The sequence below is a fragment of the Ammodytes marinus genome (assembly GCF_949987685.1).
Source record: "Ammodytes marinus genome assembly, chromosome: 10".
Classification (NCBI taxonomy): domain Eukaryota; kingdom Metazoa; phylum Chordata; class Actinopteri; order Uranoscopiformes; family Ammodytidae; genus Ammodytes; species Ammodytes marinus.
In genome coordinates this window covers 7,041,325-7,060,074 of record NC_137214.1, presented here as the reverse complement: position 1 = coordinate 7,060,074, position 18,750 = coordinate 7,041,325, and the positions used below count along the sequence as shown (strand labels likewise).

Here is an 18,750-nt window from a genome sequence, read left to right as displayed (position 1 = left end):
TGCAGTAGGCATACACTTGGGACATACTTTTACTTATTTATTTCAACATACCATTGCGCCTTGATCTTGCCTCTTGCTTTTATATCCGTCGCATCCCCATTTGTTTTCATACGTATAGGCTCCATCGATGTGACATCACTTCTGGTGCGCACTGGATTGTGGGTCAGAATCGCCCAAAGGGGATGCTGATTTCAACACTACAAGTCTCGGCCGGATGTAGTAGACATCCTGGTATTTCTAACCATATTAAATCTGGCCACAAGAATCGGGACATCCTAAATCTTTTTTCTACCATACTAAATAGTAGATAGTATGGGCATTGGAACGTTGGAATGTTGGAATGTTGCGTGAGATCAGACTGGTCTCGCTAGTCTTGTTTTTTTAACAGGCTGCATATCACTCCAGGTATTTAATCAGTGAGGCGCACCACTATTCATGATGTGTGTACAGTAAAAAATGGAATGCAAACTCCCTTTCATGTTGGTTAATCCTCAAGAATTCCCAGAAACAACAACTAGTGCTGGTGTCCTCATAAGCCCCCCATATGTATAGCTTTTTTAATGGGACACACATTTGTCTATACGGTCCGGTTGTACAGTATATACATATGAACATAGGCCTACAACCTGATCAGTTTTGCTTTCACATTAGAGATGGTCTAAGAATGAAAGTGAAGCATACCACACACCCATTTTCACCCCAGGAATCCAATTTGAAGCCCTTGACACATCTGCCCATCCTTTTCGGATCAATACTTTTAACAACTGAATAATTCAAGGATTTGAACATGGCCGGCATGGTCTCCCCCTCTCAAGTTAGATCTATGTGACCGACATCAAAAGCCAAAGGAAAAGAAAACTGATGAGGACACACACCCAATATGAATTATCAGTTTGTCTTTGATTTCACTCCGACATTCTTTATTTCACATATAGCGCCCACACAGAAAGACATGGCTGACTCATATACTGTATTGTATATATATATAGAGAGGGGTGTTTACCTGAATGGCACTAGTAGTTTGGTTGCTGTGCGACTTGAGGATGCCACAGTCTCTGATTCTTTCATCAGATAGGTGGAAGCAGTGTTCAATAAGGAGCTGCACACAAACAGTAATCAGTGGACTATGAATACAAGATCCCCAAACATACAGTATCTAGGGGAGACCTAATAGATCTCACTCATTATGTAGTCTACATGCAAATTGGCATGAGTTCATGGAAATGCAGAGAGCAAGTGGTTTAAGACACTGTAGTTGAATAGAGTAAAATGTTTAACTTATAGATATGATCGTGAAACTTTGTCAGTTGATTACTGATATTAAAATAGTAATTTTTTTCATTACAAATTTGCCTGCAGTGTCTCACTATAAACTGACATTTTCTAAGCTGTCAAACTTCTTCACAATTGTTTTTTCAGAAACTGTTGGGGATAAGAAAGGTTGTGGACAGAGGTCCTTTAACACTTACGCACGCAATACTGAACCAACCATCCACCTTGACAGCAGATTGAACCAGTGCACGTGGGTGGTGGTGGGGTCGTGGCTTTCACAATTGAAAGGATAAATTGTGGCGGACAGGCGGCCTGCCCTCAATCACTAGCCCCTTTTACACAGAGATTGCGGCATATTGACGGAACAACATCACTCCAAAATGCCGGCTTTGCTTGCTTCTGTAGCCCCTTTTACACAGAGATTGTGGCATATTGACGGAACAACATCACTCCAAAATGCCGGCTTTGCTTGCTTCTGTGTTATTTACACAGAACCAAGCAACGCCGGCCTGCTAGCTCCTTTTACACAGCGTTCCGGAATGAAAGAGGTGCTTGTAAACAGCGTGAGGTGTGACGTAAACATTTAGCGCCGCGCCGGTCAGCTGCTTTACAACAACAACACTGGCCGGTGAATTGAGAGCAGAAGTGCTGGAGCTTGCAGTAAGAGGGCCGTATTTTACTGTCCCCACGATGTGCCAGTTGATCTCGCTACGCGCTGAGTCCAACATCACTGGGACTGTTAACCAAACTGACAAAATCAATCCGCTTCACCTCTTCACGTCTTGAGTTGTGTTAGCAAAACAGTAGCTCTGTGGCTAACAGCTGAGCCGGAGCCTTCAGTCAGCTGAAGCAGACGGGGCGAGCGGACTATTCCCCCGTTACTAGGTCGTATCCTTGGTCGTTCCTATTTACTGGCGTACTACTGGCCGCAGCTTGACATAGTAACCGTTGCTACTGAGTGAGTTTCGACCGTGTAGCGGCTGTTGGCTGTTAAAACATGTTGCTTCAATGAATTGCTTTATTTTTTGTAGTAGCCATGTAGCCTAATAAGCGGGATAATGTATAGCGAACGGGTCACTTGCTAGAAATAAAGACCGACAAGCTGAAGCAGGAGCCCGACGCGCAGCGGAGGGCTCTTGTTCAGCTTGACCCATTCGCTATACTTTATCCCTTACTTAGCCTAGCCTAGCTTTCCCATTGTACAACTTCTCCTGGGCAGAAATAGACTCATACACTCTGCAAAATGAAGCGCGGGGGTTTGGATTGAGCAACGGACCTTATGATCAGCAAGATTATACACCGTTCCTTTTATTTGGTGATTTTTACGGGACATCAGGCCGCCGTGATTAATGTTAAACACACGTCCTTCAACTGCTAACATGGTCGCATGTTTAGAACGTAGGCTATGGACCGTCAAACACCCCCCTGTTCCGCAACAACAAGCTGGAGCATTTAAACAGAGAGGCGGAACTGATTATGTCGGGAATCTTACTACCCCCCGAGGTAGTAAAATTCCCGGAACGATCTCTTGCACCTTTCTTCCCTCGTTCCGCAACTGTCGCATTTAAACAGCAGTGCGGAGGGCCGAAAGGTCGGCATATTCCCGGCTTTCACTGGCTGTGTAAAAGGGGCTACTAAGTGCTGATCTTGATTGCTGAGTCAATCAGTGCACCAATGATGGTAATCATCACATACAATCCCACCAAGAGGATTCACAATGCAAGCTCCCAGAAAAAATAGATCAGAGCTTAGAAAGGCGGTGCTTATCCAAATCACATAACATAATTGAGTTGAACTCATGGCTGCAAATACATGTACATTGCTGATTATTAGTTATATTACTGTGTCATTTGAAGAGAAGTGATTTTGAATATGCTTAATGGTAATTAATTTAGAGTTTCATTTGACACTACTTCTCTAAAAAGCTTCAACATCAGCATGTAGACATGTCCTTACACTATCCCACTATCTTTTCACAAAGCTCTCGCTTTGTTACATTATAAGCAGGAAAAGGGCTCTGGGCACCTAACAATAGAGCAGCATTCAGTCTAAATAATTGACTTGATTCAGTTAAAAGACACACTCAGAAAACTAAGATATTGATTGAACATCCCAACCAAACAAAAGGTACAAAAGGTGCATTCAACTGTTCAATGAGGTGAGTGGTAAGGTGAGGGGTTTGGCCAATGATCTGGTATCCCAGAGGAACCTTGCATAACAATCTACTCGCCATGAACTGGAAGCTCTCAGAAATTAGCTTGTGAGTGACCGTCGTCTGTATTGTCTTCCCGCTGGTTCTGGCTTGTTGCACATCGATAGCCTGTTGAGTTGTGTCACAGTCTACTTGCTGCAATTAAATCAGCTCCGACAGGGATTTTTTAAATTTTTTTATTTAACCTTTATTTAACCAGGCAAAATTGCTTGAGGTCAAATTACCTCTTTTCCGAGCAAGGCCTGGCCAAAATGGCAGCAGATAGAATGAATAAAATACAAGACAAGAAGAAAGCACAGACATGCGAAAACAGAGACGAAAGCACAGACATGAGAACATAAGGAGAAAGCACAGACATGAGAAAACAGAGACAAATACATACATTTCAGTGGGTGAAAAAGAAGAACAGTTTTCAGACAATGATAAAGTGCTACTCAGTGAAACATTGACACACTCCAAAATTCGTCATTAAAAAACATGTGAGCCGAGTTTTAAAATCATTCATAGTGATGAGTTCTTGTGATTTGAGTGTTTTTTGTAAAGTGTTCCAGGCGGAGGGAGCAGAGTACATGAATGGGGGATGAGGAGGCTCGAATAAAGCAAGCAATGAGACGATTTCTCTTTACAATCCTGTAGTGTTCCAAAGTTCATTCCACATTGTGCACTGGAATAAAAGGCTCTAGAGTGGAAAGCCATGCCTGGAAATAAAAAAAGTGAATGATAAATGGAGATAAAACTGCGAAATGTCATAAACACAGTGACACAATAATGCGTTGGCACCTTCAATGGTATTCTGTGATGGGCCTATATATTTAGGCCTAGGCAGACATGTTTTCCTTTTTACTGTTTAATGCAGTGGAAAATGAATACAATACATATGCATCACTTAAAATGTGCACCTACAAGGCACAACCCCTGCGCAGCTCTCCATTGACGGTCCCTGGCACTGATGAGGACGCTCGCTCGCTCACTGAACTGAATCCAGTAGACAGACCAGCCTCAGAGACGCACAGAAGAGCCGCGAGATGCGCACTGAGAGCTTTAGCTTGGGAGGAGCTTCGGGATATTTCCCCCTCGTTTCACGCCACTCTCCAGCGAAGACTCGTCTGCAAAGGGAGATAATAGGGGGAAAAGGTGAGTCCGTTAATGTGTGGATAGCGTTCATCAAACAGACACTTTGAACGGATGATTGCATGGCGGTGGCTACTTTGGGGGTAAATATGTATCAATGAGATGGAAGTTTGTCCTGTAGCCTATGTTCTTTTCTGGCAGCGTAACTTACTGTGCGTAATTTGGATATTAGTGGAACATTCAGAAAGGAGGATGAACAAGTGTGAAAATGATATAGCAGCACAAGAGTCTATTTGTGATTTGCACCTGTCGAGACGGGATGAAAAGGCTTTTGGAGTTCCTTTTTGAGATATTTGATTGCGCACTATTTAGCAAGTTAAACAAATCTCGACAAATTGCGCACGAAGAACGCATCATTGCTTTTTATGAATAGGTTAAGGGATCTCGTGATTATTTAAAGGCGGTGCAAAGAGTTACCTAGAATCCGACGGTATTGTGGCTTTTTGCTCTAGCAGGTGCGTTATAACAGATTCCTCACTGGCACACGCTTGCCTCAAGGTTTAATCGCTGATCAGAAAAAGGTACCTTGGCAAAAGACTGATGCTTTGTAAAGTGCACATGTCGCCTGCAGTCTGCCTGATAAATCCTAACTGTGTGTTCCTGTGTGTTTGTGTTTGTGTGTGTGTGTGTGTGTGTGTGTGTGTGTGTGTGTGTGTGTGTGTGTGTGTGTGTGTGTGTGTGTGTGTGTGTATGTGTATGTGTTTTTGGTTGTGTGCGCACACTCTGGTGAGAGAGTAACAAGCAGGCTGTATATGATTTTTGGATTTTTGTAATGCACACAATGTCATTGTTCCTTATAGATTCAGACTTATCCTGCGAGTCATTTCATGACTCATGCTGTGTTTGTGTGTGTGTGTGTGTGTGTGTGTGTGTGGGTGTGTGTGTGTTTGCTAAATCTATGACACTCCTCTCCTATATGTCTTTCACCTGACATTAATTATTGTTTACTCAAATATTCAGGAAACCATAAACTGTATGAGCTTACATGTCTGGGAAATGCACACACACACACACACACACACACACACACACACACACACACACACACACACACACACACACACACACACACACACACACACACACACACACACACACACACTCACACACACACACACACACACACACTGTCTGAGCCTTTTACTTGAAGCATGATATGATTCATAGCATACCACGAAAATAGAGAAACACAACAATGCAGCAAAATTAAACTTAAACTCCATATTTCCCACAAATTAAATGTAAATAAAATAATGAAAAAGGAAAGACGTCAGCAAAGTATAATAGTCTGTGATAGTGTCTATCACCAAAACATGACCTCTCACTAAATGGTTTTCTGTTTGTCAGTCAGCATAGTGAGCATTAATCTGCTTAATGAGGATGCAGAGACTTAGCAGTTATTTAAGAGTCAAACATTAACATAAGTTTCATGCGTGCCATAACAAAACGTCCTCTGTGCATTCAACAGGAGCTGTCAGACTCTCGCAGGTAAACTGACAGAAATGACAAGATGATGAAGCACACAAAGTCTAGTGAAAAAGAAAGAATTCTTTCCTCAAAAGAAGGCTGAGCAATACAGGGCCAGCGCATTCTGGCAAAAGTGAGGCATAGCTCACAGCATAGCCATTATTTCACGCATATTATCCAAGGTAGCCGTCTGCAGCTCTAATGATGGCTTTGAACTGGTTTGCATCCTCCTGATCACATTGCTTCCAGCATCATTTTTCAGCCTTTACAGCAGCACATGTCATGTGGGGCATGAGCATGTCTGTACAAAGACAGCTGATTTTCTATTGATTACCATGTGTTACTTGTGCCGATTTTACTGAACTCGAGTCTTTCAGAACCCCCACTTTTTCAATCCAATCTTAGGCTGTTGTTGTTAAGGTCTGTTATTATTATAAGGCTGCTTGCATTATATAATTCTCTTGTTATCTAAATTGCACTGTTTCTTTGCCCTCAAGTTAAATGGCTTCAATAGCGGTGTGACATTTACATAGCAAACTACCCTTTCCTGTTGATAGAGAAAATAATGAAAAAGCGGTGTATCTGTTTTGTTCAGTCGGGTATCAGGTTTCATTAGAAATTGAATTTTGCTCCTATGCTGAGAGGGAAGGAGACACTTAGAATGAATGTTTTTAAGACCACCACTAATAGTACCACTTTGTCTAGACACGTTGATGAGAGGATGTCTACGGTCCATTTCTTTGAATGACAGGAGCTATTGTATAAGTTAAAGAGAGGGCGGAAAATGGGCTATGACATAATCAAGAGATCAAAACAGTAGCCCCGTCATTAAAAAACCCTGGTGTTTAAAGGTGGATTCAGTGATTCTGGAGAACGCTTGTTGTCAAAATCTCTTTTTGTCAAAGTCAGTGAATAACTCCTAACAATGTGTTTATACACAGCCTCAGCTCTGTAAACGGGCATGTTACTAGCTACCGTGGGCCACTTTGTTTAACAAACCCATTTTGTACCAGTTTACAGAGCCTATGGTTGTGCACAATATTTTTTTTTCAGCGCATGCACACGTTATAGACAGGTAGCGGATTGTGAGGAGACATTCATGGATTTTGACCAAAAGCTATTTTGACAACAGGTGATCTCCAGGATTGCTGACTCCACCTTTAATTGCCAGCAGCAGTATGCAGTACACTGGCTTGGTAAGGAATTCAATTTAATCAAATTGCTGTATCTTGCACTTGGAAGCCGGTGTAGGATGATGCTCATCAGAAACTCATCTTAGTTGTTTGGGAGACCTGCACAGAGAGGGATACAAACGGAAGCAGTCAGTCAACCTCATGAAGACAAATGAATGGTGACACCACGTAGAGACAGCAGTACAAGACCACAGAAATGTAGTAACCAGTGGAAATAACACCTCAAGTTCAACTGTTTTTCACAAAGACTATCAGTGTTAAGCTTTTATAGCTCCATTGAAATATCATTCTGCCTGGCTTGTGTCAGAAAGAATTAACTTTATGCGCTTTCTCTCCTCAGGTGTTGGCACAGCGTTGATCTGGCATATTACGGATAAAATGAGCCCTCCAGATACATCCAACAGCTCAGGCGGAGGGGAGGCAGCTGACACCGATCCCTGGATCCTCCTTAACGACAGCACGGGCTTACACCAGCCAGGTTTCCACACGGACATCACCAAGCACGTGGGAGTCCAGATCACCCTGATAGCAGCCTATTCCCTCATCATCCTCCTAGGCCTGCTTGGAAACTCTCTGGTGATCTACATGATCATCCGCTACCGGAACATGCGAACAGTGACCAACTTCTTCATAGCTAACCTGGCCCTGGCCGACCTCCTGGTGGACACGCTGTGCTTACCCTTCACTCTGGTCTACACTCTGCTGGACGAGTGGAAGTTTGGGGCCGTGCTGTGCCACATGGTGCCCTTTGCCCAGGCGCTGAGCGTACATGTTTCCATTCTCACCCTGACCGTCATAGCCCTGGATCGCTACCGCTGCATCATCTTCCACCTGGGCCACCGCCTCACGTGGCACTCCAGCTTCCTGATCATGGGCGTCACCTGGACCATGTCTTCAGTCCTGGCTGCTCCGTTGGCCATCTTTAGAGAGTACCGCCAGGAGGAGATCCCTTCCATTAACATGCGTTTCGCCGTGTGCTCCGAGAAATGGCCCCACGGTACCAGCAGGGACGGAGTCATCTACAGCCTCTCCATGCTGCTCCTACAGTATATCATTCCTCTGGCGGTCATCAGCTACGCTTACATCTGCATCTGGGTCAAACTGAAGAACCACATCAGTCCGTGCAACCGCAGCGACAGCATCAGACGCCGCAGAAAGACTACCAAGATGTTAGCGCTGGTGGTGGTGGTGTTTGCCATCTGCTGGCTGCCGTTCCACGTGTTCCAATTGGCCAGCGATCTGGACCTGGTGCTCAGGCTCAAGGAGTACAAACTGATTTACACGGTGTTTCATATCGTAGCCATGTGTTCCACCTTCACCAACCCTCTCCTGTACGGCTGGATGAATAAGAACTACAGGAATGGCTTCCTCATGGTCTTCCGTTGTGAGGACAAGCCGGAGGCTTTCCACCCAGAGGGCTCCTTCAGGACACGCTCCCTAAGACGGCTCACGTTGAACGGTCGTAACGGAGGACACCCTCCGACGGCCGTTTGAGAGTGCTAATGCTATTGGAGAAAAAACTTGAAGAATGTGACTGAACGCATTGAACGCACCTCCAGTTTGTGGTGCTTCTCGTTCAAAAGTAGCCTTTTGATTCGAATGGTCCGAGCTTGAGAATCTGAAGAGGGCTCAGTGCTTTGCATGCCAAGTGCTTTATGTAAGGTTCTTCTTTCCGTTTGTGAATGGTACTAGAGGAAATACATTTGTCGGACCTAGTTCAATATGTGTTTTAGGTGTTTACTTGGTTGTTTATTAACTCAGTACAGTGTAAAATATGTTTCCTGAAAATGGTGATCTCTTGTCAGTTGAAATGTCCAATTAATCATTCAGTCCTTTGCATACATAAGGCTATTAATGTGTTCATATTTTTACTAAAGGGAAGAGGGTGATTATTGGGACTGTGAGAACAAGTTTCTTTTCATTTGTTGGCTGTTGAAAACATTTGGATGATTTTCATTTAAAGGGCACCTATTATTAATATACATTAATATGGGTCCCCAATGGGTCTAGAGACTCTCTTAAAGCCACATCCCCTCATTACCAACCTTACTTGGGACTACCTCCACCTGTGATAAGCACATCCCCAGATACCCCTGAATCTGACTGGCAGTTAGATTGAAACCAGCGGTTAGATTCAGAGCCAATCAGAGCAGACTTGGCTTTTTGGAAGGCGGGGCCTAAAGATACAGGCCCTAAAACAGAGCGTTTAAGACAGAGGCTGAAAAGAGGTGATTCAGCAATGGCACTGTGAGAAATATAAAATATTTTTTGTAAACAACATGAAACAGTTTCTAGTAGTAGCCAAAATCACAATTTTGAACCAGAAAATAAGCATAATATGTGACCTTTAATTTGGATGAATTCCAATATTCTCGAGGGAATCCAGGCGAGGTGAGCGCTGATTTTTTTCCATGGAACCAGGAAGGTAACTGTGTTCACCTGTCCACCAGCTGTTCCTGATGAGATGGACCAGCTGGCCTCTGTGTCTAAGGGAATGGGCAACACGTTCTTGATATTTTTTCTTGGCAGAATGTGGGCAGCTGCTTTGAGGATATGTAAAAACATACAACTATACCATCAGCTGCTATAGTGTACGTTGTCTGTGGTTTTTGACTAATGAAGACTGGGGCATTAATCAACCACAGGGCCTCTGGAAAAACATGCCTGGGCCCTTACTGTACACACAACGCCTACAGTTGACCATTAGGATAAGTTATTCTTTGTGCCTCTGTGTCAAATAAACAGTCCTTGGCTCGGGTAAAGCTAAGGCAAACGTCTGTCAGATCCTGTGTGGCTGCATGCATTGACAGACTGAAAATGATGGCATATTGACATAATGTATTTAAAGGTGCACTATGCAACTTTTGGTGTGTCAGAGAAGTGAACATGTCCTAAGGTATATTCTCATAACTGGTTAAACAAACTTTACTCACAGGAACATTGAATCCCTGGAACACTGTTTGAAGTTAGAACGCTAACTTAAAAGTAACAGTTTCACTGTTGTTGTTCACAGCAGGAGGGCCCACAGTTGTGTATACAAACGTTCTAGTCTTAATTTTGGTTCCAGGTGCCGCACAATAATTTTATGTGGATTCATGATTAAAGAATTATTCAAGACTTTGAATAACATTTAGAGAACATATGTTTTGTAAACTAACTGCAGGCTCTGCTTATTTAAATGAATCCTCCTCCCTTGACACTGCATAGTGCACCTTTAAGACACCATACATATTAATCCTTAAAGAATTTGGGTTTATCGGTCCATGCCCTGGTGCATATAGCCTTCATGCTTATGGGTAATACAAGTAAGATATACCTTGACTTACAGAATTTGAAAGCAGGGAAAATCTATCTTTAGATGGGAAGCATTCATACATTTGGAGGGAAAACAGAACCAGTATCATCCAATAAAGAATGTAATGAACAAGGGGCCTACGCCGTGTGATTGATTTTTATTGTAAAGGAAATGCGAAATGGGCATGTAATGCTGTTTCTCGACACCCACAACAACATTGCTTATTTCCTGGTTTAGCCTGTTTTTCATATGTGCCGTGGCTTATTATCGGAGCTCTAAACCTTTATCAGGACTACCAGCAGCAGACAAACATTGAGCTTAGAAACCCTGGCATTGGACGCATTAGAAGCGTTGTGTAAAGATTTCCCAGCAGACTGAAGAGAGGTTTTCAGGGATGATTTTAGTACGTGGAAGAGATTATCCATTTAACTCCAGTATAGGCCTATACTGTGCTAAAGGAGATTTATCTCTTGAAATAGCAATTTAACCATATTTTTTTTCATTTATTGCACTTTGCATGGAATCTAACAGAGGCTACATTCAGATGTGTTGACAAGGCCCTAACATGACTTATCAGAATGCACTTTGGTGTAGTAATGGGCCTGGGAAGAAATGGCTCACCCATATTACTCACTGGGCCACCTGTTAAAATTTAATCCAAAAATATTTGCATGTTACTTTACCATTACAACATCAGCGAAACAAAGTTCTTTAAAATGGCGGCAGAACTGTATCTTGCAGCTGAAATCATCTTCCCCTATTACATTATCGCAGGTCATTATCAGGCTTTTAAAAGCGACCAAAAATCTATTATTTACTATCTATGCCAAAAATATGAGCATGATAAAACCATTTGTTTCATAAAACAATGGAATAAAAGTTCCAGTGAATGCATGTAGTTCTCAGTGTTCTTTGGCATAACAGCGCTGCAAATATATTTAAGCCTGGATATGATTTGATCGAGCTATTTCTAAAGCCCATTTTTTTTTCAGTTTGTCCTTTTTTCTAATTTCAAGTTTTTATTAGGAAAAGATGGGCAATCCACTTTAGTACTGGCGGGACCTACGCCTACAGTATAAAGGAAGTACTAGCCCACCCATAATACAATTTACCATTTTGCACGGTCGCCTGCTGCCCTCTCGTGTTCAAAGCAGGTATTGCACGTGCACCGCCCACCGGATATGGCGTAAATGTATGACCTTCTCTCTGTAGTCCGAGTCTGTCACGCGTCTGACGTGAGTGGTGGCTGGCTGCCTGGTGAACTTCATAAAACATGCCAATACTCCTCTTTTGAATGTCGTCGCTGAACAGGTAACCGTATTGGAAGCTAACTTATTAATGTGCTTATCGGACGTCGGTGAAATACACTTGTCGGTCATATTGTGCCATTCATTCACATTTATTTTCCATGCTAGGCTAATTTATGCTATCTAGGAACTAGCTAGGAGTGCGGACGTGACCAAATGGGAGATTATCTGACTAGCTCAATTGCTCTTTAAATATTCATCATTCATCTTCTGTGCTCAAAATGTTAGCCACATAGCCTGTTTGTAGCCATACAAGAAGACTTAGACTTGAGGTAATATTATGCTTTTATGGTTTTAATCTGACTGACAGCTGTCGCTTAACTCTTGGAGGAAATGACTGTCTGTATATGACCATATTTAGAGATGTATTACACTGTTCAAACAAAGCTAACCCAGACGTTTCGTTTTTGCAGGGTTTCAAAAGCCAGCCTAAACGAACGGAACAATGGTGAAGTATTTCTGCTGTGCAGGTTTGCTCAAAAGCACCTGGGACCAAGTTTGCGTGGCTTTCTGGGAACGATATCCCAACCCTTACAGGTGAGTGCAGGGGTCAGGCTGCAGGTCCTTCGAAATAATTTAATAAGTTCTTCTGAACATAAAGCATTATGCCTTTGTTACTGACATTGCAATTTATAAAGTCAGTATCTGGAAGCATATATTTGATTAATAATTGATAAATAATTGATAAATAAAGATATTAACATCACACAGATTGCGAAATTCGAGTGACACATTTATTATTATTACTATTATTGTCTTTTTAGTTGTGTATGAATAAACATAACAAAACTAAAAACTTTCTTATATTTACATTTTTAAGTTTCTTAAATTTGTATTTCCCATCTGATGTGTGCATTTATAGTAATGGAATAATCTCTCAACTTTTGTATACTGAGGACGTTACGCAAGGCTGTAAAGTGTTTTTATGTAAGCAGTGCAATGCACTTAGGTAAACTTAGGTACAGTTTCTATTAGAGTCAGAGATTATGTGATACGTTTGTTGACAAAAAATGTTTTGTTGAAATCAGTGATAATCTCTTTATGATCTGTTACCTGTCCGTACTCTGTGCGCTGAAAATAAAGCTGGTGTTAATACAAAGATCTACGTTCTGTAAAATGGTATGTAATCTAAGGGGCCCACTATAGCTAGCAACAGCATACATGTATGTGGCTGTGTATTAACACTGGATTTGTTTTGCTCCAGCTCATACACATTACATACAGGTAGTGGATCATGAGGAGATATAACTGATTTTGACAAAAGACAGCAAGCATTCTCCAGAATCGCTGACCCCATCTTTTACTTCCGCATTTTCATTTAACGCAAATGTTGTACATTTTTCTGCAGCAGGCAGTTACTATTGAAACTTACAATTCTGCAAACTGAAGAAGTGGTTAGCTCATTAACATGATCAGTAATAATAATTCATATATAATCAAATAATATAATATGGGCCAATCTGTTGCATGACGAGGCATTTTACTTTTAATACTTAAAGTACATGTTTAATGCTTATACTTTTGTGCTTCTACTTAAAGTAAGCTAACGATATTGAAAGGCTGTAGTTGCAGCCTTACACATAGGGTTTCTATTGATCTAGGGCTGGGCAGTATGACTGTATCATACCGTGGACGGTATAAAAGTGTCTACCGGGAGAGATTTGGCCATACCGTTTATACCGCGGAGAAAAACAGTTCATGTTGCGGGAGGAAACTGTCCCTCCGAGTCCCTACAGTTACACTACAGTTACACCGCCGTGCCACACAGGGGCTCTGCAGCAGAGTTCTGGGCTGCAATACAGCTTCTCTACCCTCAACTGAAGAAGCCTCATCTGTTGCTCTACTCTAGCTGTTTAGCTCCGATGCGCCGCCACTTTACAAACAAACTCCGTGTCATGTTAACGGGCAAAGGAAACTTGCTGCTGTGTGCGGCGCTTCAGCGCGCTGTTGCCGTGACGCAGAGTTGGCTTGTTTTAAGCCGCTTACTATATATGGGTTAGCTCTTGTGAGCTAGCTGGCTAACAATGACATCTTTAGCATCTATTCAGGGCTTAACCCCTGTGCTGTTATTGTTGGAGACAGCCTGCAAGGCTGGTTTTATGTAACTTTAAAACAAATCAAACTTGAAATTATTTGTGTTGAAGCTGGAGTGAAAGTATTACCAGACATTTGCTCACTAGTTAATTTTGACAGCTTTTTTTAAATGAAGATGAGCAAATACTGCAGGTAAATTCAAGTCTTTCATTATTTTGATATAGGCTACTATCAATTGGAAAATTTTAACTATTTGGTTGATGTCATTTTTGTTTTGCACTGACTGACTGACTAAAACCAGACTGATGTGGTATTTTGCACAAGTTTAAGTTCCAAGCTAAATATGAAAATAATCTAATTAAAGTTACTGATTAAAGTTCAGTACGGTTATTTTAATCCATTAAATTTAAAGGAAAAATACCATACCGTGAGATATATCCATACCGTGATATGAAATGACCTATACCGTGATATAAGATTTGGTCCATACCGCCCAGCCCTATCTTGATCCATAGCATTTTCCTTCCTTCCCCACAGTAACCATGTTCTGACTGAGGACATCATCTTCCGTGAGGTGACTCCATCCAACTGCCTCATGTCTAGACGCCTGTTGACCAAAACCAGCCGCTCTCCCCGCTGGATGGAGCCCTTCCTCCCCAAGAAGATGTCCAGCTCTGCCTACATCATTGAGGACTCCATCGTGGACCCCCAGAGAAGGACCATGACCACGCTCACATGGAACATCAGCCACGCTCGCTACATGGTAAACGCCACAATGCTTGATCCACAGGCAACTCGGCATTCAAGCATGAAGCAATAATATGACCTAATGCTCGTTCTCCCCCCCCCTTTTCTATCCCAGTCTGTGGAAGAGCGCTGCGTGTACGGGATCAACCCCGAGAACGGAGGCTGGACAGAGATAAAAAGAGAAGCCTGGATCTCTTCCCATGTGTACGGGCTCAGAACAGCTGTACAGGTCAGTACATAGACAGCCCGGTGAAAATCGTGTGGTGCATTCATTTAACCTTTATTTAGACTTGTGAGATCAATTGAGGGGTGACCCTCATTTGCAATGACGTTGAGTCAAACAAGTGCAAAGCAAAAACAACAATACATACTCAATATACAATGCAAATACCCAACAAGCTGAAAAAGAGAAAAACAATTGAAACATTTAGACAGCGATAATTATGGCGCTTTTCCACCGCATGGTATCAGCTCGACTCGACTCAACTCGCATTTTTGGCGTTTCCACCGCAATTTCATGGTACCTGGTACCTGCTAGCGGCTGCTTTTTTAGTATCGCCTTGCTCTAGGGTCCAAGCGAGCTGAGCCGATGCTAAAAGGTGACGTCGGCAGACGGCCGGCCGCTGATTGGCCAGAGACTGCCGTCTGGCCAATCGGTGGCCGGCCGTCTGCCGGCTTCATTCTGTTGATTATTCTCCCCATGATTCTCAACAACTCTCCGGGACTTTTATGTGTATTTTGTCTCGCTGCGTGCAGCCTTCTTTGGCTCTCTTTCATTTGATTTGCATCACAGACCCGATTTTTTTTCTCTCCATATATTCGCTAAGCTCACCCAGTTGTGTTGGCTGTTGGGGAAGTTACTTTGAACATACGAGAGGAGACATAGCAGCTAGGCTAAATAGCCTATAGCAGCAAGCTGGGACAGACATGATAGCGAGCGATTACATTACAAGCCTCGGACTGCACTGATTACCTCAATAAAATATTCAGGCTGAGACACGGCTTGCATTTGAAAACACGTATCCTGAAACAAGCACTTAACAGTCAACTTTATCATGCCCGTGTTTACGTGCATAGGGATGTACGTGACGCATCCCTACAGCTGACTGTGTGGCAGTCACACATCAGGACACCAACCCTCCCTTTTAACGGCCCGTAGCAATATTCTTCTACTTCTTTTAGCAAACAGATACAAGGGGAGTATTTTCTTAAACATTTTTCATCCGTGTTTTTGGCGGTTGGTTCAGTTAATAGTGCAACAACTGCTCGTAATTTCTGCTTTGCTACTTGACTCCGGAGTTGGCTTTCTGCCCCTTTGTATGACGACCCCGCCCACGTCCAGGAGGTACTATTTGCGGTGGAAAACGACCCGTGCTGCTACCAAACCAAGTTAAACTGAGTCGAGTTGAGTCGAGTCGAGCTACATTTGCGGTGGAAAAGCGCCATTAGATGTTTTTAAAAAAATCATTCAAACATGTCGTGACTGGAGGCGATAATGTAATAGTATACTTCTATCACTTTATTGACTATAAAGTATCACATGTCCCTAATATTGCCTCTTTCATATACTTGCTTAAAGACCTGACCACACAAACAGTATGGGCAAAAAGTAGTTACGTCATTGGGTCGGAGACTTTATTACGTTAATGGCAAGTTATTACATTGTCGGCTATTATTACGTTATGGGCGGCTACCCTCCTCTTCCTATCTTTAATTGGTAAAATACTACACAGTGTAAAGATGCAACAGAAGAGCAGCTGGGGTTGCTGCCAACACTGAGGCAGCTGAATGATTTATGACGGAATCTTTTATTGTTGTCATGCTGTTAAGTAAATATGGAATGATATGACTGAGAGGAGGTTGACACATTATCCTCTGTGTTATGTTCTGTCCTGGTTGACTTTGTGTCTAATCTCTTTTTCTTTTCTTTTTTTTTAAAGGAATTTGGTCTTGCCAGGTTCAAGACCAGTGTTACGAAGACCATGAAAGGCTTTGAATATGTGCTGGCCAAAATGCAAGGTAAACCTTCAGTAATGATATCATCAGTAATTTGCATTGATTGCTGGAAACGAACTTAGGCATGATTGTTAATCTTTATGGTATAATACCTGTGACAAGTCCAAATATATGTCGTGGAAAATGAACACTTCAGTCAGAGGGGCCTATGATAAATAATGGTTTCTAGCAGTGGCTGTTTTTGTTAATGGCATGGAATTCAGTTCTAAGTTAACACTGCCATGTATAGTTAATAATAATAATTCATTTTATTTGAGGGCGCCTTTCATAGCACTCAAGGTCACCTTACAGGGCAGTGTTTAAAAAACAAAATCAACAATCATAAAAAACACAAGAACAAGATACATTGAAACAATTTACACAAGTGGGGTGAAATGGGTGGGAGACAATGAACTAGTATAGTTGGCAATTTTAAACACCTGTCTATGTCAAAACCTAGGGAGGTGTGTTGTTTGAAGTCAGTGTAAATTATGTGGCTCATACATTTTTTTTAAAGATGTTTATAACAGTTCAGACCCATACAGATATAATATAGGTTTTTTTAGAACTACATTCAAATATTTGAACCAAATTCATAACCAATACGTTACCACTTTTGTAGGTGAAACTCCATCAAGAACCTTGGCAGAGACTGCAACAGATCGAGCAAGAGAGACGGCCCTGGCAGCTAAGGAGAAAGCCAAAGACCTCGCCTCACAGGCCCAAAAGAAACAATATGTCTGATCATTTACAAAGATCAGCTGACTACCCCTGCTCTCCCTCCCAAACTGATCCACGTAATGGGTAGACCCCTCTGTGAGGAAGCATCCAACTGAAATGGTGGGTGGACCACACGAGGCCTGAGCTGGGTTCAAGAGCCTGTTCCAAGCCTCACTGTTTGAGGTCACGCTGAATACATAGCCTCGTTTCCACTGAGCGGTGCGGTTTGGTGGAGCGCTGCAAATGCATTTATTTGCGTTTCCACTGTCAAAAGTTGGAAAGGGTACTAAAAAGGTCCAAAAAGGGTGGAGCTACACACTGCAGTCCGTTGATTGGTCAAGGGAATCGTGTAGAGATAAAGCGCAATGTGTAGTGACCACGGCAACAGTGAAAAGGGTTGTTTACAAAGCAATGTAGGCGCAAAGCTCTTGGGTTACTGGGTGCCATTTTTTATTCTTCATTGAATTAATCAGCGGGCTATACTGTGTCGCGCTGCTATAATGTCACGACAGTTACATAAGTGCATCAGCAAGCAAGCTCTGTTCAGCGGCTCTGACCCATATACTGTAAATACTCTGACCGCATAAACCCTGCCTACCAAGTAAGAGTAGGAAACACAAACCAGATTACACAGGGGAAATACAAGCCAGAATACCGTGCCCTGCCAAACAGTGCCGTACCGAACCGTGCTGCTCGGTGGAAACGAGGCCTTTTTGATACTGGATCATCTCAGTATTTATCACAGATGGACATCTTGGAAAAGGAATGGTTAAATATGGCTCTGGATGCCATAAAATAGTTTGAGCACCTTGCCAACCTTGACACTGTTCCTCAGACCTTTGCTCGCCCTCTGTGCCCATCATTCTTTCCTGTTATCTCTGTTCCAATGAGTTTGTCTTGTGGTTTTGTAATAGCTTTTTTATTATTAATAGCCTCTTGTCCAGAAGCTAAGATGTTGCATTATGCAGAATATATGATTCCTGTGAATGCATTTGTTTGATTTACTCTGTTGTTTTTGTCGCTATCATGTTATGTTTTAGTTCAGTTCACCCAGCCACACCTTAATCATCCTACCAAGTCTGATTGCTTCAAGTTGAAGTTCCTTTAATGAAAATAAGTCCATATCGTTGGCAGTGATAAGAAATGCTCATTTAGCACGTGATATTGTCATAACATCCGGTTGCAATGGATATTTACTGTCTTCGCCTAAATTTACAATGTGTACAAAGGCAGAAATGACGGTTTATATAATCCATTCACCTTAGGTCTGATGAGACGACCCCTTACAACAATGTGCTCTTATTGTATCAATTAAATAACAGATTGTCAATAAATTGACCGTTTATTTGTAACCATCATGTTTGATTTATTTGAGTA

At 42.3% G+C, this 18,750-nt stretch overlaps 2 protein-coding genes across 2 annotated transcripts; both read left to right on the top strand.

Annotated features, from left to right (window-relative positions):
* Positions 1-7,653: 7,653 nt before the first annotated feature.
* npy7r (neuropeptide Y receptor Y7) lies at positions 7,654-8,769 on the top strand (the record flags this gene model as incomplete). The annotated part of the gene is made up of 1 exon (XM_080034992.1): positions 7,654-8,769. One exon carries the CDS (start codon positions 7,654-7,656, stop codon positions 8,767-8,769), a length of 1,116 nt encoding a protein of 371 aa, XP_079891118.1.
* Positions 8,770-11,785: 3,016 nt separating this feature from the next.
* Positions 11,786-18,721, top strand: prelid1a (PRELI domain containing 1a). Its single transcript, XM_080035838.1, has 6 exons — positions 11,786-11,881; positions 12,291-12,414; positions 14,449-14,674; positions 14,774-14,887; positions 16,599-16,677; positions 17,276-18,721. The coding sequence occupies exons 2-6, from the start codon at positions 12,323-12,325 to the stop codon at positions 17,395-17,397; spliced, it is 633 nt and encodes a 210-aa protein (XP_079891964.1). The 5' UTR covers positions 11,786-11,881; positions 12,291-12,322; the 3' UTR covers positions 17,398-18,721.
* Positions 18,722-18,750: the final 29 nt, after the last annotated feature.

Bases quoted from the DNA above. Each gene is read 5' to 3' on its own strand.
- prelid1a (XM_080035838.1), top strand. From the start codon at position 12,323: ATGGTGAAGTATTTCTGCTGTGCAGGTTTGCTCAAAAGCACCTGGGAC. The intron at 12,415-14,448 runs GTGAGTGCAGGG...CCTTCCCCACAG, and splicing joins CGATATCCCAACCCTTACAG to TAACCATGTTCTGACTGAGG. The intron at 16,678-17,275 runs GTAAACCTTCAG...CCACTTTTGTAG, and splicing joins TGTGCTGGCCAAAATGCAAG to GTGAAACTCCATCAAGAACC.